At 39.1% G+C, this 25,601-nt stretch overlaps 1 protein-coding gene across 1 annotated transcript in view; it reads left to right on the top strand.

Annotated features, from left to right (window-relative positions):
- The window catches only part of SPHKAP (SPHK1 interactor, AKAP domain containing), a 46,056-nt gene that overhangs the window by 11,183 nt on the left and 9,272 nt on the right, over positions 1–25,601 (top strand). Inside the window, exons 3-6 of the mRNA XM_010001630.1 lie at positions 16,364–16,423; positions 19,383–19,517; positions 21,705–21,960; positions 22,227–25,601. The exon at positions 22,227–25,601 is cut by the window's right edge and continues 325 nt beyond it. Coding sequence (XP_009999932.1) covers positions 16,364–16,423; positions 19,383–19,517; positions 21,705–21,960; positions 22,227–25,601 — 3,826 coding nt within the window. The remainder of the gene's footprint in view (positions 1–16,363; positions 16,424–19,382; positions 19,518–21,704; positions 21,961–22,226) is intronic.

Below are 25,601 nucleotides of genomic sequence, written 5' to 3'. Positions count from 1 at the left end.
TGAAGAGTGGAGATTTACAAGAGTTCAGATGTTTCTTCCCAAGATTGTCAGTTGTCAACAAGGCTTTTTATACAGTCAAGTATGGAAAGTGCTATCTGGAATTTCAAAAGAGGACTTTTGTTCATTGAGTTTTTAAAAATAAAAATCATATGTGAATTCCTGAATAGTGACCATACATAGCTGAAATACATGTTCTGTTGTATTGTGTTTGAATGCAGATTTACATTTCCTAGTAAACAGAGCAAAGCTCTATTTGTCTGCATAAAATAGACCTACATACTGAGATGTTTGCCCTCCCTCATGAGGTTGCATGCACACCTTCAGCAGTATGTCATGTAGACAGGGGATTACAAGAGTGTTTATTTTACCTTTCACTCAGTAATTACTCAGCCATCTTCAAGAACAGCATTGTCTCTTTCAGAAATCAAAATCCATCCATTACTTTCCAGATCTAAGCCATAATTACTAGAGGTATTTTTAGTTTTCAGTCCCATCTTCCTATTCAGCTTGATGATACCTTAATTATATCCTGACAAAGAGCAGGAATCAACAGCTGCAGGCTTAATTGAGCCATTGAGTCTTAGTCCTTTCTCAGGAATGAGTGGGTTTTCCTGCTGCTGTGGTAAGAAATTGTACCTTCCAGAGAGCCCTTCTCTCGCTTGTGCAGAGAAACAAGAACCCCTCCTCTTCACCAACTAATCTGTCTTACAGAGCCCAGTGCAGGAAGACTGAGCACTAGTTTAAAAGACCACTGGAAGTATTACTGGTATAATCTGTAAAATATGTTTTTCTTTTTGGTCTTGTACATACCCAAGTATGTACAAGAAAAAAAAGCTGAAAAATATATGTTCACATATGAGCTAATGTTGAGGCAGAAATTAAATATGCCCTTAAAGCACTATGTTGCCACATTTTCTGTCCCACAAATGTATTTCATACAGCAGCCAAAAGCTGCCTCATGAATTTTGGAGCAGGGAAGACTAGGAACAGATTTTCTTCTCTTTCCTTGTATCTTCAGACTTGGACACTCTTTAATCTTCTGCATAGATGTCCTGTCTTTTTTCCTGTCCCTCTGTGATACTCTCATACAGCTGTGTTTTCCTATCCATATTTAAGAAAACCAGATATTCAGCCTTATTCACAAAGGTACACTCACAAACCCTTATTCTGACAAAGCTACAAACACTAGGAGGATGAAACCTGGTATTACAGCTGTATCCACTTCAGCATTTCACACTGGCATATTCTCAGTGCCTCCTTGGTCTCCTTTCCCTCCAGAGTGGACATCTCTAACAGGTTATGGCTGTTACAACTGTGGGCTCCCTCTACCATGAATCACAGTGTGAGGCTTATAGAAATTTGTTAAACCTTGAGTACACAAGGCTTCAGAGAAAGAAGATGGTGCCTGTGGCATAAATGCTTATTGGCATATTTTCTTTAAGTCATAAGTGACAATTAATTACATCAAACCCAAAGGAATAAGCCTTAATGGGAAGAAAATATCTGCAGCTGATTTTGAAGCAATGTCTTATGAAGAGATAACTTGGGATGACTCATTAATGCAGTCCAGACATTAAAATAGGGACCATCTCTAAAATGTCAAGACTCATAAATCCACCAGTTCCTATGCACTTCCTGAAGAGTAACTGGGACTAAATTTCAGGTACATTACTGATAAAAATGCTGGGAAGGGAGAAGAGTATAACACATCCTTCTGACATTGAGTACCTAAAAACATACATTGAGTACCTAAAAAAAGAATTGTGGCTGGGCTGGGGAGAAACAGGAAAAGTCACATCAGGACCTTATTTAGGTGAACTGGAGTGACTCAGAGAATATAGGATATGCTGAGTTGTCTGCTTTTGGAAACACTCTGTTAGGGCCTGCAGGGAGAGCAACTGGAAACCACATCTGCATGTTAGATTGCAGTTGTGCAGCTTATGGGAGTCATTTTTCCATAGAATCTGTGAGGAGTAATGTGATTTTTGTGGCCGTTTTAATGAAAATATAGGGCAAGAAGGGGAAAATAAAGTTTCTCCACTCACAGCTAGAGAGGGTAATTGTCACTCTCTGATCTTGGAAAGGACTGTACAATAGAGAGAAGGCCCAGCCCTGGTTTCAAGTTGTTTTCCCAATCTGCCTTGCATCCTGTTGAAGTTCTAGACAGAGAAATTATCAGTAGAGTGCCATAGTCCCACTTTGACAAGGACGGATTTTCTGATATTTTGCAGTTACCTGATCTCATATTGGTGAGGTTAGGAAGATACCACTGTATAACGTTGGGATACCTGTCATGAAGCCTTTTGATTTATTTACATAACAGTGCACACGGTGTGCCTGAGCTTCTCCATACTCTGGGGTTATCACTTGTCAATTCTCCAACATGTGTAAAACTGCTGCCTGCACTTCCATCTGTGTACATCCTTCTGCAAGCAGCTACGTGGCATTCCTAGAACTTCCAAACTAATCTTTATTTCTACATTACACAGCTAGTTCCTCTGCCAGAATCATTTTGGCAAGCATGGAAATTAATGTGAGACAAACATTGCATCCAAATGTTAATAGATAATTTCTGTCTTCCAGAAGGCGCTTTTTAATCTGAGTCACTATCAGGGTATTCCAGACTCCCCAGAAGACAAATTCCAACTCAAGATCCTCTTTAACCATTTCAATATAGAGGATCAAATTCTACCATGTGTGAGGGAAAGTGCTACAGCTCTTACACCAGTCTTCTATCAAAAAGTTGAGCTAAGCTATGCCTGTTAGTTATAACTGTTAATGACTCCAAAAAGAAGTGATGGGAGCCAATTACAGGGAAAATAAGTCACCAGAGTGTTGTCAGTGGGGGAAAGGAAATAGTAATCTAAAAGCAAGTAACTGCAATATAACATTAACTACTGGTAACTTTCAGTTTCCTTATTTCTTATCAAATATCTCAGATCTCTACAAAAAGGAGATGTCAATGCTTATAACACATTCTTCTTAAATAGGCATTTATCTCTTTGCTCAGGGTAGGGAAACACTTGGGAACTATCCAGTTGTGTTCTCCATCCCATGACAGAACATGAATTCAGTAGTAAAGCAGAAAACAAAATCCTTCCTCCTTCCCAAAACTACTCAGAGGTGGAGCAATAGGAGGCTAAATAATTGTGGCAACACACACACACAAAATATTTAAAAAGTGGGAGAACATTCTATAGAATATTTCCTGAAACTCAACAAATTTAAGCTCTTTAGGAACAGTCAGGATCTCTCTGTCTCCCAGAAACCGTAGGAAAGTGTCTTTTCCTTTACATGCTTTATAATGTAGGTGTCACAAGCCTCACTGCTCTGCATTAAAGCATTTTCAGCGGCACAGTATTAAGACCAGAAAGAAGCTGAATGAAGATCACATATTCAACATTATGAAACTGTATGCACAAAAAAAGCCATATGCACACACTCCTACTTCAGATAATCCTCATTTCCTCTTCATTAGGGTGTGTGTGACTGCATCGTTTTATCTTTAAATAGCTGAGAAATTTGTGAGTGGGCCTGAGTGCAAAGACAATCTGCCCCCAGGCAGAGTGTCTAATTGCCTCTGCTCCAGTTCAGTCTGCTGCTGGCTGCAGCACCAGAGCTTCTGTTGAGTAAACTGAGCGGTTGTTTATTACACAGATAAACACACACACAATGACAGTGTAAGTGTGAGCCTGAAGAATGTTCTAGTGTTGGAGGCTGATGATGAGGTTTCTAGCTCTTTTTCCAAAACGATTAACCCAATCCTCTACTGGATGCTAGGATCTCATGTCTTTGCTATTCTGCAAAGGAAATGAGAGCTACAAAAGCCCTGACTGTAATAATCACTGCAGGAGCTTCCAGACCCCTTTCTATAATATGTGCCAAATTTAGGAATGATGCCACAGAAAGCATGTCAGGGAGCCTCACAATCCCATTTACACCACTGCCTTGGACCTAAAGGTTTAAGAGAGCCATGAAGAAAGTAGATGTTGTCTTGGTAAAACTTGTATAGGAGAAGAAAGTTCAGACCATAAAATTTTCTTTTCCAGTTTTGTAATTTCAAATATGAGAAACTGAAAGCTAGGATATTCCTGCTTTATTTAATGGGGTTGTTCTAAACCCGCAAAAGTAACATTCAGATTTTTTTTTTTTTTCTCCAGCCACATGGACAAATAATTATGTGGAATGAATAACTTATTTTTTTAAGCTGCCTAATTTAAAAATTGTAATGCTTCAGCTAATAATCTGACTGACTCAGACTGAAATATCTTTATTTCTGTCTGCTGCTATGTAACTTACTAGAAAAACATGCATGATTTCAGCAGCTGCATAGCCTGGCTCCAGGAATACAGAGCACGTGAGAATGGGGGATTGTGCAGAAGTACAGGTACTTCTGCCTGACATGCAGGGATTAGGGATGGTTTTGATAATTCTGATGAGGTGGCCACCTCCTCCAGAGTCCAGCAGAAGATGTTTCACTGAGATGAACAGTTTAAAGAATTTCCCAGCTTACATCTTAAACAGCATAGCTGGGCAGAAGTCCTTCCAGAGCCATACCTCCCACCCAAACCCTTGGTTTTGGGGGTTCCCCCCCCCCCCCTCTGAAAAGTGCTTAAAGAACACTGTGAGAGAAAATTATTTATCTTTACGATTTTATACTGGATTCTAGAAATCAACAGATCAGACTTCAACTGGGGCAAGACCTAAATCCATCAAAAAATACATGAAATTAGGCAAAATGTCCCAAAGCAGCTGTGGACTTATGTGCATTTAAATAGATTGATACAGTAGTTGAATTAGTTTTAATTGAGTTTATTTTTTAAAAATTATTTTTTAATAAAAAAAATATCTAGGATTACCACCTCAGTAAATAAGCATAATTATGATTTCTGGTTGCCTGTTCACCAACAGAAATAACTTCAAGCTCAACTGAGAGCAATGAAAGAGCAAATTCAACTTGAGGGAAGAATAAATGAAGGAAAAGTGGGGGGAAAAGGAAGTTTCAAAGTTCAGTTAAGGCTTTCTTTCTAGTTACACAGTGGCATTTAGGGTTTTGAGAGCATGTACTTAAGATGTCAAATTAACTGACTTGAAGAATCTTTTTAATGTGAGTGAATGACACGTTCTGTGAATCTGGGAGGCACGGTGACTCATTATTTCATTTCAAAAAATACCGTGGGATCCGAGATGGTGGTATCGTAGAAGACACTTGTTTTTATGGATGCTAACACAAAGCAGTCCTCCAAAAATAGGCAGAGAGAAAAAGAGGGCAGCACCAAAGTAAACCCCTATTTATGCTCCAGCAGATGGATCTATAGGCCCACTCCTTTCAGGGACACATTTGGCAACAGAACTTCCCCCAGTGGCACTGAGAGGCTTAAATGAGAAGACAGTGGAGTCCGGTGTCTTGAAGGAGCCATGTCAAATGACTTCCCACAGCAACAGACTCTCATCAGCAGAAGCTGAGCATTGGGCTTCAGTTTTTTTCAAGTCAAATTTTAAGCCCTGATGGTCTGTGGGAGGCAGGCGAGAAGAACAAAGAAGGCTGAAGGATGGGTATCTTTGATAAGGAGACAGACTGAGTTACCACCAGTGCTGACAGTGGGAAAAGAACTGGTATTTTGCGCCACCAGTGGGATCTGAGACCTAATGTGCTTGACATGCCACACCACACAAAACTGCCACCCTATGTGCTAGAAATTAGATCTTCCTTTCCAGTCAAGACATAATTTATGAGTACAAGTGGTCAAGGTTTCCCTGTGACAATCTGTAGTCACTGTCAAACTTGCTGGGTGATATTTATCTAATTTGATGATAGGCCAGAGGTCTCGAGGTAAAAGTTCCTACAGATTTCATGATTATAGATGAAACTGAGAGATTCTAAGTGCCCCGGCTGAGTGTGAACTCAAACTTTGCTTATATAACAGAGAAACAAGGCAAAGCCACATCTTCATAAACCTCTACCTAAGGGAAGGGGCCAGCAGAGCTTACACCTCAAGATGTTGAAAAATTAACCTTGAAATGTTAATACACATGTAAGTGGCCTTTTCTAATCCCAGCACCCACTCAAGCCAATCAGAACATCAGCTGTTTTCCAGACCACTTCATAAGCACAAAAACATGTAATATTTATTCTTTCTCAAGTAATCTTTCTGCTTCAGAGTTCTACCTATTTATAACCTAACAGCTGGGGCAGAGCTGCCCTGGAATTTGTGAAGCATGTATGACCAGATAGATGCTATGCAAATCTCCTTCAGCAGAAACAGAGGTCAGTCTCTACAGATTTAGTTTAAAATGTCTGAAGCTGCTGGCAACCATATGTTATCATTATTATAGAACTTTATTCAGAAATGATTAAAGGAGAGACTGGTGAGCCACAGCAGGAACAAAGCCCCCAGTGAGCTGGTGGAGCTGGGCAATCAGCCTTTTCTTTGAAACATACTGCTAAGAGGGGGTAGACAAAGCAGAGGGCATCACTGCTGTTCTGGGCTAATCCTCTGCTCTGATGAGCTTGGCACTGACATTTCTGGTTTTCTGCTTTTGTGTTACTGTTTTCCTAGTAGTTTGTCTTATCTTCATTGGGCTTTATGTAACTGAACTAATGTAGGTTAGTAGATTTAAGATTGTATTTAAAAACTAAGAATTGCTGAATTTAAAAGTCTTACCATGTGTTGTGAACTGAGTGTTTAGCACAGAGTATGTTATCTTCTGAGTCGCAGTGAAAACCAGTAGCTAGTTGCTAAGGGTTTGTTTTATGTGGAAAAATATCTAAAGAACAAATTGGTTCAGTCAGAGAATAAATTGATATTTTTTATTTGTACTTTAACTTAATCTAGATATTTCTACAGGGTGGCTGTAAGATACTGACAATAAAGTGCATGAAGCCAAGAGCACTGTCACCAAACCACAACCCATTATAAAGCTGTAATTTCTGTTGCTTGTAACATTGGTCAGCTGTAGCTGGATCCTTTGTGTGCTGAATGGAAATACTCTTGAAGGAAAAGATGAAACATTCTTTTTCAGAGGGGAGAAAACTTGATGGCCATAGTTTAAAAAATTAATCTTATGATCAAGGGAGCAAAAAGAAGTACTGGGCCAGGATGGGCTTGGTGGGGAGAAAGAAGAGTATAGGGCATTACCCTGATCAGTTTTACTCTACAAACCTAATTTTTATTCTTCATGTGTATACTGATGCATATTATCATACAAATGGGCTCAGTCAAAACTCATCATCAGAGGTGTACGTTTCCTTCCTCAGTTCCCACCTGAAAGCAGAAAGAACTTACAGAATGGTGTACTTTACTACAGAAGGATCTTGCTAACCAGTGGAGCAAAAGGGCATGTATTTAATCTAGGGACAATGGTTTCTGACCTACTGGATCCAGTCCTGAAATCCTTTCCACAGAAGGCTTTGAATGGAGATTTACCAGGAGACATGTTTCAGGACATGTGACAACCATGGAGCTGCTGATTTTGTCTCCTGTCCTGTAAAGTACCACCTCCACATTCCTTCTTCACCAACTGTAGTTCAGAACAAAGGCACCTAAGCCCATGGGAGAGCAATAAGTAGCAGACCTGCCCCACCATGTGAAAGACAGTATGAAAATGAGAAACAGTCTAAGCTATTATGCAGACTAATATTATACTACAAAAGAGGCAAAAAACCACACATTTGTTATCATAATGAAGAGATAAGCACTATTGAGTAGTAGAGGCAAGTAAGAAAGAACTAACTCAGTTAAAAAAACCAACTAAACAAACCAAAAAAACAAAAAACTAATACATGTTTCCAAATATTGCTGCTTTAGCTTCTGATCTAACAGCTTATATCTAGTTGTATGATGCACAATTTACTCTTTCTCTCCAGCTGATCAATGTGCTTTGTTAGTACCTGCTCACTCATACACCCCAGAGACCTGGAGCATGTGGAACCTGAGTCAAATCATTCTCTCATAGTAACTGCAATGGAATATTTTCACTTGACATCTTTGTTTAGCAAAATCATTTGCATTTTTTAAATAGGCTTAGCAGCACTTATTTCCTCATCTTTCTCAAGCACTAAAAATGCCAGTAGAGCAGCATAGAACTGTTTGACATGCACAGATAAGCAGAATGGATTTAAGTACTTATAACTTGTTAATCTACTCTTTTTGCTTCTACATGATGTACAAATGTCTCTGGGAAAAATAATTGATTTTTATAGTATTTTAGAGCAGCACTGTCCCAAATGAACTATCTAGGTGTGTAAAAATTAGTAGGCAAATACTAAACTGTCCCACAAATCTGAACATGCATTTAGTAATGCACTATCAGTGTTCTTCATAAATCCAACATTGTAAGTAATAATTCCCTGCTTCAGTTGCTTGTGAGGTTAAACAATTTCTTTGGCTTAGTAGACTACAGGCAGTTACATTTCTTGGCTTACTGAGACTGAGTGGAGCAGAGACTGCCAAGACAATAGGAATTTAGGGCTGCAGGGACTCAGTCTTTCACCTCAGTTTCATTGTTAAATAGCTCATTTTCCCCAACCATTAAATATTTTATGTTCTTTGGTGCCGTTATTTAGCAGAGTCTGGCCTATAGTTAGTCACAACAATTAAAACTTCATGGCATTTTGACAACTGAAACTTTCAACAATTTCTATGAAAACTTTTCCCTAGAAGAGTCTAAATTTTGGAAGTACAAAGTTGTATCTTTGTCTTTCTGGAGCAGCCTGGTCACTGACATGTTGTTACAGACTGTTCTGATATTTGGGTAGCAGGCATCAGCCTGCCCTGCTGAGCAGGAGCTCAAAGGATGCAGGAAAAGGGGAAGGAGCAGGACTGGCTTCCATGAAACCCACAAACTGGCCTCAGGTTCATACTTATTCTTTTGCTCTGAAGAAAACCCTCCTTGAGAATAACATCCCCTGCAATGGTCTGACAGAACCATAATTTCCCCAACAGTTTTCAAATATGGGAAATGGAAAAAGACATGCTTGACTTAAACAAAGTTAAATGATGGTATCAATTATGGTTTATTGGTTTATATCTATCATTGTTTTATTTAGTCTGGCTGAAAAATCAGATTTTGCAGCTTTGTTAACTGTCAGTTATATTATCTAGTCCTCTGAGATTCTACTTGACATTTAAATGGACACAGGAAGAAAATAAATAAGCACAAGGCCTAGTAAAAAAAAGTAATTTAGGAGACTAATGTAGGCACATAAGGTTTTATAGAAATGTACATTAACTTTATAGTCTTCGCCAAGTAGTAATGCTTTCTCTTCATTTTGCAGCAAGAACTACTTTTGACCTCAGTCTGTAAATTAAAATGATGATGGAAAACCAAATTTTTTAATGGTAAAGAGAGACGAGCAAAGGGTAGAAACATTAGGCTGGATATTGTTTTTGGCCTTGCTGGATGCAGAGGCATTTCTGTGAAGTAAGTTTTACACCTGGCATGTGCATATTCACTGGGATAGCGAACTGAGTTGTTAACAAGTTTCTCATCAAATGCAATGAATCTGTCCAAGACCTCCAATTTCTGAAGCTGCAATGTAGGAAGATTTCTGGTAACAGCTTTTCAGCACCAGAATCAGAATTCAAGTGTACAAATTATACTGAGAGGTGCAGACCTATTGGCCTCAGGCGTTGTTTTGAAACTTATAGTAAATAATTGTGGTGAAAAGATCAAAGCCACAAGCTTCCCTGAAAGTTCACACAAGCAGCCTCCTTTCATGCAAGTCCTACCAAGCCTAGATGCTGAAAAAATTCCTGGGATCTCCAAAGTTACAAGATAGTCTGTGTTAATTATTAGCTAAGGGGTAATCTCATGTGACAATTTAGAACAGTTATTTAGAAATCATAATTTTACAGCTATTTTTTCTTGCTAAAAAAGATAAATAAATGAGACTTGAAATTATTTGGATTATAAGACTCAAGAAGTTGCAAGTTTAAAAAGCAGAGAGGTTAATAATTAGGGGTCCTTGCAGACAGTCTATATATAAACATTTCTATACATACGTACATATATACAACACGAAGTCCAAGAGGTTTTATTTAACCTTCACATTAGTATAAATAGTTAAAATGAAAAAAAAAGCAAGGTTCTTTTTGGGAGCTTTGCAGATCAGCATTTTGATAACCATCAAAACAAATGGTCTTGTCACACAGACAGAAAAAACAGATGGCTGCATTGCTAGAATCTGCTGGAAAGGCATTTTATGCCATTCTAATACAAATCAAAATATGTGAGTGTTGTTGGTAGTTTTCAAAGATACAAAGCTCAGAGGAAATTTCTGGACAAAATAGCGCACCTTGCCACTCCTTTGATATTTTCTCTGGGTTAGAGTTTTTTTGTCTCAGATGCATGGAGCCAACTACTTTTTTCTAGGGCTTTCACTGACTTCAGCTCCTAAGGGAACATGACATGCAACTGTGCGTTCTATGGAACAGACACTTAGCATTCCAGTGAGTGATGCCTTGGAGTAGCTGTATTTAGATATTGTGCTATGGGGAAGTTACAGTGATCTAAAGTATCTTTCTAAAGCCAGGAGACACTGACTTTGGTCTAATAGAAGATTAGAGCAACTGTGTATTTTTTTTTTACTTTTGCACAGATGAAATTAGGATGAGAATAGGGCTCAGAATTCCAGAACTGCCATCCCATCACAGAGTTAATGCTGAGAGCAGAAAGGAATGAGTTCAGACACTCCATTAAATCCTTAAAAAACACTATCATAGCAATCTTTCTTGCTGTAAAATTTCAGAACCCTCTTCATTAACTGTATCTTCACAGTTTTATATTCTGAAAAGGGATAAAATGTTCAGCTGCATAAAAAACAATACACATCCCGAGAACAAACAATACCTGCCCAAAATAGAGGGGAAACAACACAGAAATAAACACCAACCATTTCTCAAAGGATAATGTTAAATAATCAGAACATCACTGCATTAATGTAGGATGCATTTTACTCACATTGGGCACAAGGAGCAAGGAAAGATACAAACAAACACAGTCAGATATCTGCTAATTTGTAAGTCACATTGTGAGAGTTTCATACTTGCATCACCCAAACCAGGACAGAGAAGAGACAGTGGTCGCCCTCACATACAGGTACCTTCCTGCTCCCACCTCTGGATTCCTATGCAGATGATAACATTTAAAGTGAACAAAATAACTACCAAGTGTCATCTGGGAAAGCTTAGAGTGCACAGAACACCACAGTTTGAATTTGCCTTTCCTACAGTGGAGATACAGCTGCTGCTCTAGTTCTTTGCCCTTGAGGACTGCATTCTCACCAGTGTTTCAGCTGGCTTTGTATAAACAATCTACTGTCAGCCTTGGGCTCAGCAGTCACTCAGCCTTCCCAGGCCGCACGGCTGCATCCCACACATCCTCAGGCTTAGGCATCTAAACTATGTTTTTCCTTTTTACCCAGGAACTATCTGCTTAGAATGTTTTTCTCCTGCAATCTCTCCTGGAGTTAATTATCTTTTTCACTTCTGTTTTTAGGAAATTAAACATGAGGTTTATGGGTAGAACGCAATGCACTCCCAAACTACTTATCTCCTGGGCTATCTGACTTGGCATCTTGCATATCTAAGTAGATTTGGTGTCGTGACAGAATACAGGAGAGAGGATGGAGAAAGCAGAGAAACACAGATCTGGGGTGTAAAAACTTTATAAACTCAATTTCCAGACAGCATTTACATACTGACATACCAGCCAGGATGGCACAGAATACAGCAAGCTTTGCATAATTCCTCTGCAAATCCAAGTACTTACACAGAAGTTTAGCTTATGCTGAGGTGTGTGACAGCAGGCACAGGCTGTTATTGCACCCAGGCCAGAGGTGACAATGAGGATCAGCTGCACGGATACAGTGGTGGATTGGCACTGATGGAGTGGCTTGTGACACCTGAATGTTGTCTTGCCACTATTTTGGCATTTTGATTCTGTCTTTAACTGTGTGGCCATAATCTACCAACTACATTTATTAGAAGCAAAGAAACCATGTTTAAGTGTGTCCTTTGTGTTCCAAAATCATAAATTCAAATGATAGAAAATGGCAGACCCATGTTTCTTTACTTCTTCATATTCTGCACCTTTTTGCAGTCTTCTGTTCATTGAATCAGAGAGATCCCACATTGCATACATGTGGGCATAGGAGGTAAAATTAAGGTTACACAAGCTCTCTGTATATAGTTCTAATTTTCAAGTCTTGTCTCTTTTTTAAATCCCATTCTTTTAAAACAGATTTTGAAATTTATTTGAGAAGATGGTATATGAATTATAAGTATTTGGATCTTATGAGGATCCTGCAACACAGGATCACAGTGTATTGATCACAGTCCTTTGCAACACAGAACACAAAACTAAAGCTCTCATTTCACTCACAAAAGTAACTATGTCAGCCAGGTGCAAGGGAGAGCTATCATCCAGTGATGGGGAGGAATATAGTGGATTTTCAGTTCAACCTCTTCACTAAGAAGAAGCTGGAAGAACTCATGTTTCATGGGAGAAAAGAGACAAAGCATCTCAAAACCGTTTCTCTTCTCAAAAGCTGCTGGCATCTCCTAGCACTGTGCAAGTAGATACTGCTGTTGTGGCAGGATGAGCCCAGCCTTCAACCATCTCTGCTGAGTTACTATTCTGATATAGAAGACCGGAAAACAAACATACTTTCTCCTTCATTTAAAAATAATAATAATAATAAAAAAATACTGTTTTGAAAAAAATCTACAGGCTAAAGCTTGTTTTGATCTCATCAAAAGCTATATTACACAGGACAAAGAAAAAGGCTCTCCTTACTGTCAGGTATTAATACAGACAACAGAGAGAGGCATTAGCACTTCCTAAAACAAACAAAAAGTAGTTTGACAATCACTTATCTGGGGAAAATAATACAGAACTGAAATAGACTTCACCATCGAACAGACACTTAAGAAAAGTACAAGTGTTTTTCAAATTACTGTTGTTAGTATTATACCTCACAGACAACATTTCTTTCCTACCATCACTGTGTGTTTTTATCTAGGGAATATTAAAATACCAGTATTACCAACTTTGGTTAATACAAGCTGAAATGAAAAGAAAAAGGAAAATAAAGACAATTATATATATATCTTTGCTTGTCTTTCATCTATTTACCAGCATTAGCACTCTGAAGAGAAATGAAATTGCTTTACTCTTCTGAAGTGAGAGAACAGTGTTATGCTTTTAGCAATTCCCCAAGGCCATCTGTCAATGAGTAAAATACATTGTGTGCATAGTATGTTATATCCTTAAGTGCTTTGTAAACAAATTATTTCTTTACATGTAGTTATTTTAAGAACTAGTAGTCTTAATTTGCAGACAGTAGATGCTGAGGTGTTTGCATAGTTTCTACATTGACTCAAGTATAGATTTCAGGACTTGAAATTGTTGATCCAGAGAATTCAAGCTATACAGCTCTTACTGTCACAGAAATTGTCATGCAAAATAGGGTAGAAAAAATAATCTCATTTGCTTTTTATATGATCCTGGAAAGTAAAGGCTTCTTCAAGATCAAAGTCAGCAATTTAGTGATGATAATCTGCCTGGTACTGTCCTAGCAGAGATTTTATGAAAAGGAGGTTTGGAGGTCAGAGTCCAATCCATGTCATTAATGTACAAGAATCTGCACAGTAAAAGGGTTGCTATTTACAATGTGATGGAATATTAAATGGTTTCTAGATATGTAGCCTGCTGCTTTCTGCCAGTATTGAGACTCTACATTTGAGTGCAATGGTACATTTTCACCAAAACTATTGTTCTCACTTGAGCAAACAGATTTTCTGCACTGGAAGCACTACAGAACCAAGACTAAGTATTAGCATCCAACAGGGAAGTTGTGGAAGTTGTGGATTACTCTCTCACTATGTAAAGCCAGAATTAGGGTGCTGTTGGTTTGGGGTTTTTTTCCTTTTTGTGTTACATAATACCACTGACATTTTGTTTTTTCTCCTCCCAAAATAAATATCTCCTAAGCCAGAAAAACAGGCAATATCTTGACATTTCTGCATGATTTCCAGACAGTAGCTTAGTGCGAATGGGGAGCAGACACATTTAGGAAGTGAAAAGGTGTTTGTGGTAAGACGTAGATGTGAAGTGTAAAGGAGAAATGTATGGAAAAGGACTGATGTTTAAAGATACTATGATTAGGACAAGGTTAGGTTCTAGTTGAAGTAAACTAAATACATTAACCTGTATCTGATCCAAAGGAAAAAAAATCCAAATTGAATAGTGGATAAACAAATGTGACCTGACCTCGGCTCTTGCCTCATAATCTATGCAATGTTTCCCTCCTACAAATAATGAATTATTCTGTAGTGTTTTGCCTTGTTTTGATGGAGGTGCTCCGATAATTACTAGAAGTTCATAAAGCAGTGCAAGTTAGTGAGAGTTTAAACTCTGTATTACATAAGTAGAAAACAGTAATAGATTTTTCAGATTAATATTTTTCTCTTAGAACACTTCTGGTGAAGTATCTCCAAGAAAAATAACCTCCTGGAAGGTAGCACTAGTGCCAAGCCTGCCAGGATGGAACTGCAGACAACACAATTCCTGATTACAGAAGCCATCTAGTCCCACCCTTCTGCTTAAAACAGGGCTAATCTCAAAGGAGACATCAAAATGGAAAAAGGAAAATGAGTACTTCAATGTCTTTCACCACTGCAAATCTATTTTATGTAAAAATTGCCTATAATTAAGACTACAAAATCCATAGAACAGGAAAGCTCCAGGAGACTGCACTGGCAGTATAATGAATCTAGGTTTGACAAGTGTATTTGGAAACTGGATTCAGCCCTCCCTTCAGTGCTGTAGTGAATACACTTGAGAGGACTAGGAAGAGGACCCATACCTTCTAGAGCTCCTACTCTGGTGCCAAATCAATGGTCATCTAAGCAGACACACCTCCGTGCACCTGCAAACTCATAACCACTTATCACTGCAGGCACCAAGCAATGTGCGAGCCAGGAGCCTAATTTTCTAATGCTTTGTAATAACTTCCTGGTATGTAAAATGCCTACATGTAAAATCTCAGAGGAGAGCAAGACAAAATTTTGTCTGTATAATGAGCAGCAACATGTTTAGGATGTTATGTAACTACCACATTATATTGCCAGATGATATTTTTAGTACTTTACAGCTTAGAAATTTTTAAAATAATTTCTTAAAAATTAACCAGCCATAAAATGCAGAATCAGTGTCACATCCATTGAAAGGCAGAGAAATGCTTTCCTAAAATTGTAAAAACTTTGGAAATTATGTTTTTAAGTTCATATAAAGATGCCATTAAACTATTTAAAAGGGCAAAAAGCTTTATTTTCCAGTGGGCTTTTTTTGATTTACAATGGGAGGTCTGGCTGGATCTTTCCATCTGCTGTGCTGGCTGTTACTGCAGATGGTCATAATCTGTACATATGGTACGTGCATATATCAACTGAAATCAGTGTTGTCCTGGGGTAAATGCAGGCACACAGCAGGAGCCCAGATGCCTAACACAAAAATGTTGGTGAAGGGGATAATTTAGAGCGTTTTATTTTTCTAGGGGAAATTTGCATAGAACTAAAGAAGCATTGACTTAAATTGGTAAATTCTGGATCTGCAATTTATTTGGAATCAGGTGTGGGCTTCAGTCCAGTGCTGAATCTGTGCCACGTTTTGGTTTAAATCAAGACAACACCAAACTCTCACAAACTTCCAGAGATACCCATGGCACTCAGAAGTAAAAAGTCAACCTAGGTTTGGAGTACTTGATTTTAACACAGAAATACAGTTGGGTAAAGGATTTTCTTCTTTCTGAAAATCAGAAAATGACCTTCCAGTCATGTAGAAAAATAAGTATCCTCAGAAATCAAATGGTCTTTAGATCTGAAGTTTCTGTTTAAGTCAATCTTACCACTATGGTTGCTGAAACCATAATGTATTACTTGTATGAGGTGGAGAAAGCTCTAAAAGCAACTTACAGTTGGTACATATATCAATACTTATGAAACATTTAGCAACAAGTGCCAGAAAAGAAGAAATCATTGGAAAAGAAAGGCACAAAGTTTAAATTAAATATAATCAAATGCATTTTTAATATTTTCTGTCTTTTGTAATATCCTTTGTGTTACAGTTTATTGGAAACATTTGCCCATTCATCAGACAAGCTAATGGTCAGAGCAGATTAAGTCATGACTCTTACTTTTGTTCCTTTTCTCTCGTTTCTTAACAGCCACTCTGCTAAGCCAGTAAAAGGCTTCATATATTCAGCTATGAGGCTGGAAAGGGAATGTATATTGACTCTAAAAGCATTGCTGCCATTCTAATATGACTTTATAAGCTACTGCTTCTTTTTCTCTTATTACAGGTTTGTTTTGTAAATTTAGATGCAAACAGAGATGATTGCAGCGATGAGCAAGTGAAACAGGTAACATTTTAGGTCTTAACATGTAAACATGTACAGTGGTTCTAGTCAGGCACACCAAGACTCTCCAATACAAACCCAGATTGAAATATGTGGTCGAATGAAAGCCAGCTCTAGATTTTTGAGCCTTACAGAGAGCAATGCATCAAGCTTCTGACATTTTCTCAACACCAGGTCATATTTTATAGCTTGTCCTCCTCCCATCCCAGAAAAATCTAATGGATTGTTGTAGCCTCTGAATTCACAGCACTTATCATGTGAGTGGATGGCTTTATTATACAAGTGAATGTGGATATGTCATACATCCAATTTTTTAATTTGACATAATACTACATTCCTACTGCTAAAAAGTCTTTGAGACTCTCCAACCCATTTAGATCTTGTACAGCTCACCAGCCTTATGCAGGCAGACTCAAGACAGTTTATGTGGTCTTAAGGAGGGCTTTAGATAACACAGAACTAAAGGTGTGTTTCACCTGTTGAACTTAAAAGTTTGGAAGGTAGAAAAACAGGATTAATCTGCAGCAACATGGGGCAAGTGAACAAAAGTAGGCTCTTCTGACAATATCTGGGAAGTTTCTCAGTAAAGCGTTAAGGACAATTACAGCTAGTGAGCTAAAAAAAGACTTCTGTTTCATGGGATGGCAACAAATGCTGGGACCTTGTTACCTCCTGCAAGTCATTCATTAGCAGGAACTGCTTTTCTCTGCTGTTTTCTGTATTCTGGATCCATGAAAATTCAGACCTCAAAATAAATATGGCTTCTTGCAGCAAAATGTTTTTTCTGTTGAATCAGCAGGTTAACTGTGCAGAACAGCCTGAGAGGTTTGACTTCACTGAATCCACAGAAATACTGGTTGTTTTCTAATAAGCAACACTTTTATTGGTGTTTTCAGATTTTATTATGGAACAAAAGCTATAGCAAGTCATAAGGAAATAACAAAAGTTTCTCCCACAATCTTATCACTAGGTATCTGTAAAACCCATCTTAAACTAGCTTTATGCACCTGTTCTTTACCATGCCTGGAGATTAGATTACTCCCTCAGAAGCCCAAATCACCTTTGAAAGCAGCTGCATGATGTTTCCCTACCAGCCCTACAGCAGTGGTGTGTTCATCACCCATGTGCTTTGCAAAGCCCTGGGGTCTTACTTCGCAGGTGGCTCCCCCAGGTGCTGCACCCCCAGATGCCCACAGCTGGCACTGCCCCCCTGGCACAGGGGACTGGGAATGGAGAGACCCCAACCCATGGCCACACTTCAGAGAGGTCATTTCTGGTGCTGAGTCAGCATGTTATTAGGTCATGGCTGGGAGATGATAGTTCGCATTTTTAGCATAATAAAAATTCACTTCCAGCATAGTTTCCTCTTAGGGAAAAATACGCAGCACCTGTCTCATGACAATTTTCATGTATAATATGCAGTTTGTGTAAATTAGCTTTGACTGGGACGGGATTTTATACAACACACTGATGTGGTAAAAGCTTTTAATAGAAGAATTTAAAGGTGTTAGCATATATTGTTCATATGAAACATGTAACTATTTACTGACACTCTTCAGATTTTGCAGCACCCTTTGAACCTTGGAATGGGTTAAATTGGGGGGTTTTGAGTAAAATAATAATCTTTCTACACTTTTCCTTTTTTATTCTGAACAAAATGTGAGGAACTTTAGTAAAATATATACAAAATGCCATGATTTCCTACCTAAGAAATCTAATAAAATGTGGCAATTTAGGCTGTGAAAAGATATAGATGCGTAGATAAATGTGTGTGATAACAGAAAGGTTATAATTTGAGAAAAGAATGGGATGAGAATTTTTTTGTACTAGACTGAAATGTCAAATTGAAGTGCTGATTTTAGTTGTGTCAAATATGAACACTTAGCCTGATGGGAAGATCAGTCTACTGAAAAGTGAATTGTTCCCCAAAATTGATTTAGATTTGCTAAGGCAGAAAGTTTTATTTTATCTAAATCACTCTGAAGAAAAATAACAGTACTGGAAGCTTATTATTTTGAAGATGAAAAGGAAAAAGTGAAGTATCATTGAATTGCATAGTAACTAGAGCACACAGCTGGGTGCCAGGGATCTGCATTCCTTTAATGGCTTTGCCATTTGATGGGCTGTGTGAGTGCCTAAAATGGAGCTTTAACTCCCTCTGAAAGGGGTCATCCTCAATTCCCAGTTCATAAAGCAACCACCCTGAGAGCCTTGGCAGGAAAGTATTACTAGCACCCTTTGAGCCTTTTGCTCTGGCCTGTGTACAGATGTCACCTGCACATCACTGGGGACTCCTGCCACTACCACAGTACCACACAGCATCATTTATGTTGTGACCTTTGCCACTTCCGGCTCTGGCAAATACATAACAGGTAGAAAATTATTGTATTATTACAAATGAAAAGTCATTAAACTGTCCAGTGGAACAGGAATTAAACACACATTTCTTCTGTGCATTACACTGTTTGCTATTCCAGGTTTAGTATTGCACCCGTTAGATCACCATTTCCCTTTGTTTTCTTGCCTGTCATATGCCTGGAGGAAAACCAGAAGATTTGCCCTGTTCTCATTACTATACTTACTGAATCTTTCCTGTTTGGGGCAGTAACAGGCACAGTGCTCTCAGCCTTCTAGGAGCTCACTCCTAGCAGGAAGGCCAAGCATTTAGATGCACAAATGCAATCAAGCTGTTTAGCACGTACCAATGTCCAGGATGACAGGTTGTCCTGCTGCACAGTTGTGCAGAAGTTCATACTGTCACGATTGTCTTGCCTAGTGGCTCAAAAAAAATAATGTGCATTTTAATGATGACAGTTCTATTTTTAATTGCCTCAAAGTAGTAAATTCAAGTGAGGTTTCTAAAGAGATGCCTATAAGCAGTATTTAATTTTGATATTTATGAATATAACTGTGCAACTCAGACTTCATTACCTGAAAGCAAAATCTGTCTTTAATGCTACAGAGGTTGGTCAGTGTGTCTCCGAATCTCCCCAAACTCATCAGCTCGATGAATGTGCAGCCACCAAAGGAAAATGAAATAGTCCTGCTGAGCGGATTAGCATCAGGAAACCTTCAGCCTGATTATGAAGTTCCCCAGGTAGGAATCAAATTCATCTTTAAAATCACAGAACACCCATAAAGGATGGAATTTGAAAAATGGAAAAAGGAAAGCTGAAAACAAAGACCTTGCACCAGTTTAAGAGATGAGTGGGAGTTTGCAAACATAAAAGTAAATCTGCCTAACAAAAGTCTGTTAGGTGAGCATGGCAAAGGGGTGACAAAAAGATAGGAGGGAGATCCTGCTATTCCCTCTGGATCCTGTGGATTTCTGGGTTGTCTGGTTGTCTGCAGCTGACAATGCTTTAAGCCATATTAGCAGTTGATCCTTCAGGGATGGCAGGCATGGTGGCAGAGATTACTCATAAACCCAGATTTCAAGGGTAGCAAGAGTCAGAAGGGCAGCACAGAGATGGGAAAGGAATGATGTAGCACTTTTTTCTGTGCATAGCTAGGTTGGGGCACAGCTCCTACAGGCTCCCTTTCAAGTGAAGTCTTGCTACTTCCCACTTTTGTTCCCAATTCATTTTCTCCTACACATGCACCTCAGAAAAGAGCTGATGATAGGACTTGAAGATCCTGGAGGCTACCATAAGCCTTAACCTGACAGTGGAAAATACCAAACTACATTAATGATATCAGAGCCGATACCTCATTTAGTTGCTGTCAACAACAAGGGTGTTTCAAAGCCTGAACAAGATGACTCAAGTACCCAAGTCATTCCCATCTCTGAACACTGCAGCCATTGAGACTAGCAGCCATCTCTCAAGGAGTGTAGTCAAGACACAAATGAGAATTAACCTCAATTTCTGTCTTGCAAAATGAGTAAAGCTTTGCACCAAGCCTGGGTGAGATTTACTGGCCAGATTTACATGCTAGGTTCATCCTTACATTTGTTGGCTTTCCAGAGAATTTCCTTTGTAAGAAAACTGGTGTGGTTTTCATACCAGGATTTTTATTCTGCTCCTCCTCAGCCCTTTCCACAAGTACAACCCTGCAAATTACAGACAGGAGAAACAGCAGGAGAATGCTTGATCTAAAACTGCATCTGTTATTAATAACATTTTTCACAATACAGTGTACACTCAAGTCTGATTTAGCAACAATTTCTTAGCAGCTAGAAAAAAAAACAACTATCTTTGCAGTTTTACTTTTAACACATTAATCTATCTCTTTTTCTGCTCAGAACCATTTTCATACAGAAAGGAAGAAGAGGTTAATACAAGATACTCTTCCAACAAAATACTCATCCCACTCCCTTTATCACCAAGTATTTGCTTTGCATGCACACTAACAGACAAAAGCTCTAGGAGCATCTTTCACACAGCCTAAAATCTACCACCTTGATCCAGAGTTGATTCACTCAAGCTGGTTCCTTCCTGGGGACCTGGAACTGCCAAAGCTTGGCTTTGCTTCAGAATACATCCATTCCACAAATGTAGTCCCATGCAGAGAGATCAACTTAGCCCTGTGGTTGTATAAACATCCAGCAGTTTTAATATCAATAAAATGAGGATAACAAGAGTTCCTTTCTCTCAGTTTCTGTTAATTGTGCAGCTTCTCTGGGTAAGACAGTTTTATACAAAGGTTTGGTATGGTGTGCAGTTGAGCCCCATTTCCAGTGGGAGGTTATACTGGTCTGAAATAACAGAGCTTTGGAAAAATAAAGAGTGAAGGGAAAAAGAACAAACAAAGAAACAAAACACTATTTTAAGACAGTCTGTAGGAATATCTAAAGGTGACCTGCTCTTAATCTCACCAGCCAGTGTTTACAGGGCTGCCTTCAAACAAGCATTGCAACAGAAATTATCCAGAAAAGAAACAGATGCCCACAAACAATTCCCTAAAGAGACAGGTAATATCAGGTGGTGTGAGGCCATTAATAACAGCATGTCAGATGGCTAACACTGATATGGATAAAAGCAAATAAATCTCTGTCATTGAAACAAAAATTTGATTGAAAACAACTTGGCAATTTCAACAAAATAAGGATGCCCCTGTGATACAGCTGGGTTCTCTAAGAAAACACTTGAATCACAAAAGCTGTCAGTCCAGGCAGTTTATCTTGGCCTATATGTAAGTGCACACTGTGTTACAAACATCAAAATGACAAATTATATTGCATCTTTGCAACAGAACTTTCCTGAGATATTAATAGAGAGGGAAGCTTAAAATAAGCTGTGGTTTTTTTAATTAAATAATTATTTGAGATTCTTTTCCCCTGCAGTGTCCTTGGCTGGCAGATGTCTGCTTGGTTCAGTGTGCGAGGGGGGACAGGAAAAACAGAGCAAGCTGCATCATTTTTGAAATAAACAAGTTTCTAATTGGACTTGAGCTCGTTCAGGAAAGACAGCTGCAGATAGACTCTCGTGTCTTAAAGCCTGAGGATGACACAAACTGCTCAGTGTCCTCAATAGAAGAAGATTTCCTCACAGCATCTGAGCACCTCGAGGATGACAACGAGGCTGATGAATATAAAACTGGTAAAAGCAATGGGACTGAGCATAATTCTGCTGTTGTTCATACTGCAAAACAGCCATGGCAATGCTCACAGAAATTTCACGTGGTGATAATTCATGCATGTATTTAACTATAATTTAGAAAATGGGCATAAATTAATATTTTTAATTGTTGTTCAAAGATGAGGATACATAGTTGTTCAGTAATTTTACAGAGCAGTAACATGCAGCCATTATCTTTCTTAAATTATGGGGTACTCTGCGAAAACTGATTTCTTTCTTTTTAATAGGTCATGAAAAATTAAATGTTTCAGAAGCATCTTCAGATGTAAAAAGAAGTAAAGGAAAGGGATTTGAAAATCTTCACTACAGAAAAGCCAGATTGCCAATCATTCTTGAAGGGAACTGCACTAATAAAGATAATGCAACTACCAGAGTCTCTGAAGCTGTGAATGTTGGGGCTGAAGATGGCATCTTACAACCTGCAGATAGGTCAGACCAGGAAGTACTGTTGCAGAAGAATTTAGCTGAAAGAGATACTTCATCCTTTATTACTACTGATCTAACTAGTGAGGTTGAAAATTCCTGTTCAGTGCACATGTTAGAAGATGTATCTTTAACCAAAATGGCTGAAGAGGAGCTTGTGCCTCTCTGTGACCCAACAGCTAAACACAACGGTAAGACAGAGGGAGAAGATTGTGTGCGTATCGGAGAAACTGATCCTCCCTTGCAAAATGGGCAGGCTACTACAGGTCAGTATGCCACAAATTTAGCAGAATCTGTTCTGCAAGATGCGTTCATTAGACTGTCACAGTCTCAACCCACTTTTAGTGAGGAGGCTGCACTCAGCATCTCTGTAGGAACCTCCTGCAAGTCAGACGATGTATCTGCTTCCCGATTGTGGAACGATCTTCCAAAGATCGTCATAGTGCAAAGTCCAGACAGTTCTGAGAATGTATCTGACTGGCCAGGATCTGCCTTGCCCAACCTGTGCCACTGGTCCGAATCAGAAAGTTCTGCTGAGGTTTCAGATTACTTTGAGGAAGAACATACAAATGGACACAGCCAGAGTGCACTGGAAGTGGCTTTAGCTTGTGCAGCCTCTGTTATTGGAACCATTTCCAGTCCCCAGGCTGCAGAAAAATTCAGAAGGGATCAAGAAGCCACAGACTCTAAAAGTGGAGCAGTTGATAGTGAAGAGCTACATCCAGCATCTTCACAGCTGCCTGATGACTGTGCAGGCACAGAATATTCTTTTCCATCTGCACTGTGTGGCATGACTCAAGTAGCAAGTGCTGTAGCCATCTCTGGTCTGGGGGAAATGAAGGAAGAGAAGTACCCTGCAGCTTCAAGGGGACTTCTCTCTGCTGCTCAGACTTCTGCAGCCATTACTCTTCATTGTAGCATAGCTATAGGAAGCAGCATGGAGAAGCTAAATGAAAGCATTGCAGAGGCACTTCTCAAAGAGGCATCAATAATTTTGACAAAGCCCAACACATACAAAAATGTGGGGCACTTTATGGAATCCATAAATGGAAAAATTATTGAAACAGCAGCAAGGCCACAGATTCCACACACTGATGAAGTAATCAGGGATGAACTTGCACAAAACTTATCCAATATTATTCTACGACATTCTATTGCAGAGGTTCGGAAGAGAAGACTGCTACACCCCCCTTCAGAAAATAGCTCAACTACACAAGACATTTTCACAGAAACTGCAAATGAGTTGCTTTTTAACATAATATATTTTACTTGCAAGAAGATGAATGACATAAGACAAGTTGAAGAGTGTTCTCCTCTCTTTTCCGAGGACACACAAGCAGAGGAAGTACCAAGAGCAGAAGGATGGTCAGCACAGGCAGCAGCACACCATTCTTCACACAGCCCGATTGATCACTCTGCTGTTAAGCCATTTGGTACATCCTACAGCACTAGGGCTAGTGAGGATCTTGGACCTGTCATAAACACTAGGAACAGTAATATGAAAGATATAAATGGCAAGGAAACTGCCACATTGAATTCAGAACCAACAAGCACAGCTACAGGGCATAATGCACTTGTTGCAAAAACATCTCCCAAGAAAAGATACCTGAAAAGAACTGCACGAGACAGTTACAAATCTCCAAATCAGAGTAACAATCATCAGAAGAAGAAAGACTATAGATCCTTTTCAGACAGAGAAAATACCCTTGCAAACAATGAATGCAGGCATGGTGTTCAAGAATTGTCTTCCAGTGTCACCACAAATGCAGAAAATGAGGCCAAGCACAAGTGTGATGCTGTGCTAAATAATAATGTTCAGGTTAGCTTGTCTTTATTAGGAAATCATGTCTTGCTTCCTTCTCAGCCTGTACTACAGGTGAAACATTCAAGGGACAAATATTGTATAACAGATTTTGCAGAAGAATTGGCAGAAACAGTTGTCTCTATGGCGACAGAAATAGCAGCCATTTGTCTTGAAAATTCAAATGGAAAGCAACCTTGGTTCTGTGCATGGAAGAGGGGCAATGAATATCTGGTGACCCAGAGTTTATCACGCAGAAGCATGAAAAGGAAAAAGGAAACCCATGCTAATGGTTCAGTTGTTCGGAAGCACAGGGCTCCCAGGCTTAGTGAGATCAAAAGAAAAACAGATGAGCATCCTGAGCTAAAGGAAAAACTGATGAATCGGGTAGTAGATGAATCTATAAACCTTGAGGACACACCAGATTCAGTCAATATCTTTGCAAATGAAGTGGCTGCCAAGATCATGAACCTCACTGAAGTCTCCATGGTTGACAGCATCTGGCAAGGTCCAAACCACCCCAGGAACAGGCTGCACTGTGACAGATGGAGCCGAGGCAAGGCCTCAAGCTGTGAGAGCATACCAGAGGAGGACTCGGATTCCAAAGCTGCTTTCAATACCCTAGGCCTACTGAACACCTTTGGTCACTCTATGAGCCAGACAAGCTCTGTCTCAAAGCAGTCTAGTTGTGAAAGCATTACAGATGAATTTTCAAGATTTATGGTGAACCAAATGGAAAATGAAGGAAGAGGTTTTGATCTATTACTGGATTACTATGCAGGAAAAAATGCAAACAACATCTTAACTTCTGCTTTGCAACAGGTAGCCAAGAAAAATGGTCATCTCAATGTAAGACCAAGTTGCCCATCTAAACAGTCCAGCACAGAAAGCATAACAGAAGAATTCTATAGGTATATGTTAAGAGAAATAGAAAAGGAAAATAAAGAGAACATGTCTTCCTCTCAAAATTCAAAGGACTGGTGTGGCAGTTTGCTACCACCCTCTCTACGATCACCTTTTTGCTTCAGGCAATCATCAATGCCTGACAGCAGATCATCAGGCTCTAGACTTACAGTTAATGTCCCAGTTAAGGCAAACTCATTAGATGGATTTGCACGCCATCACCAAGATTCCTTAAGTGTACAGCCAGTCAGTACTGTGGCTTCTTCAGGTCTTTGCAAGTCTGACTCATGCCTATACCAAAGAGGCAAGACTGACCAGATAACAGATACATTGATTCACGAGACCTGGACAAGTTCTATTGAATCTCTAATGCGCAAGAACAAGATCATAGCAGACGAGGCAGAGGCTCCAGAGCCAAACCAGTTTCACAGTGATTCTCCACCACATGTAGAACAATACGCAAACAGGCTGGCTG

This window comes from Chaetura pelagica, unplaced genomic scaffold (assembly GCF_000747805.2).
Source record: "Chaetura pelagica isolate M959 unplaced genomic scaffold, ChaPel_1.0 scaffold207, whole genome shotgun sequence".
In the NCBI taxonomy this organism is placed as follows: Eukaryota; Metazoa; Chordata; class Aves; order Apodiformes; family Apodidae; genus Chaetura; species Chaetura pelagica.
Note: the sequence above shows the minus strand (reverse complement) of the source record. Positions and strands in the feature narration are given on the sequence as shown.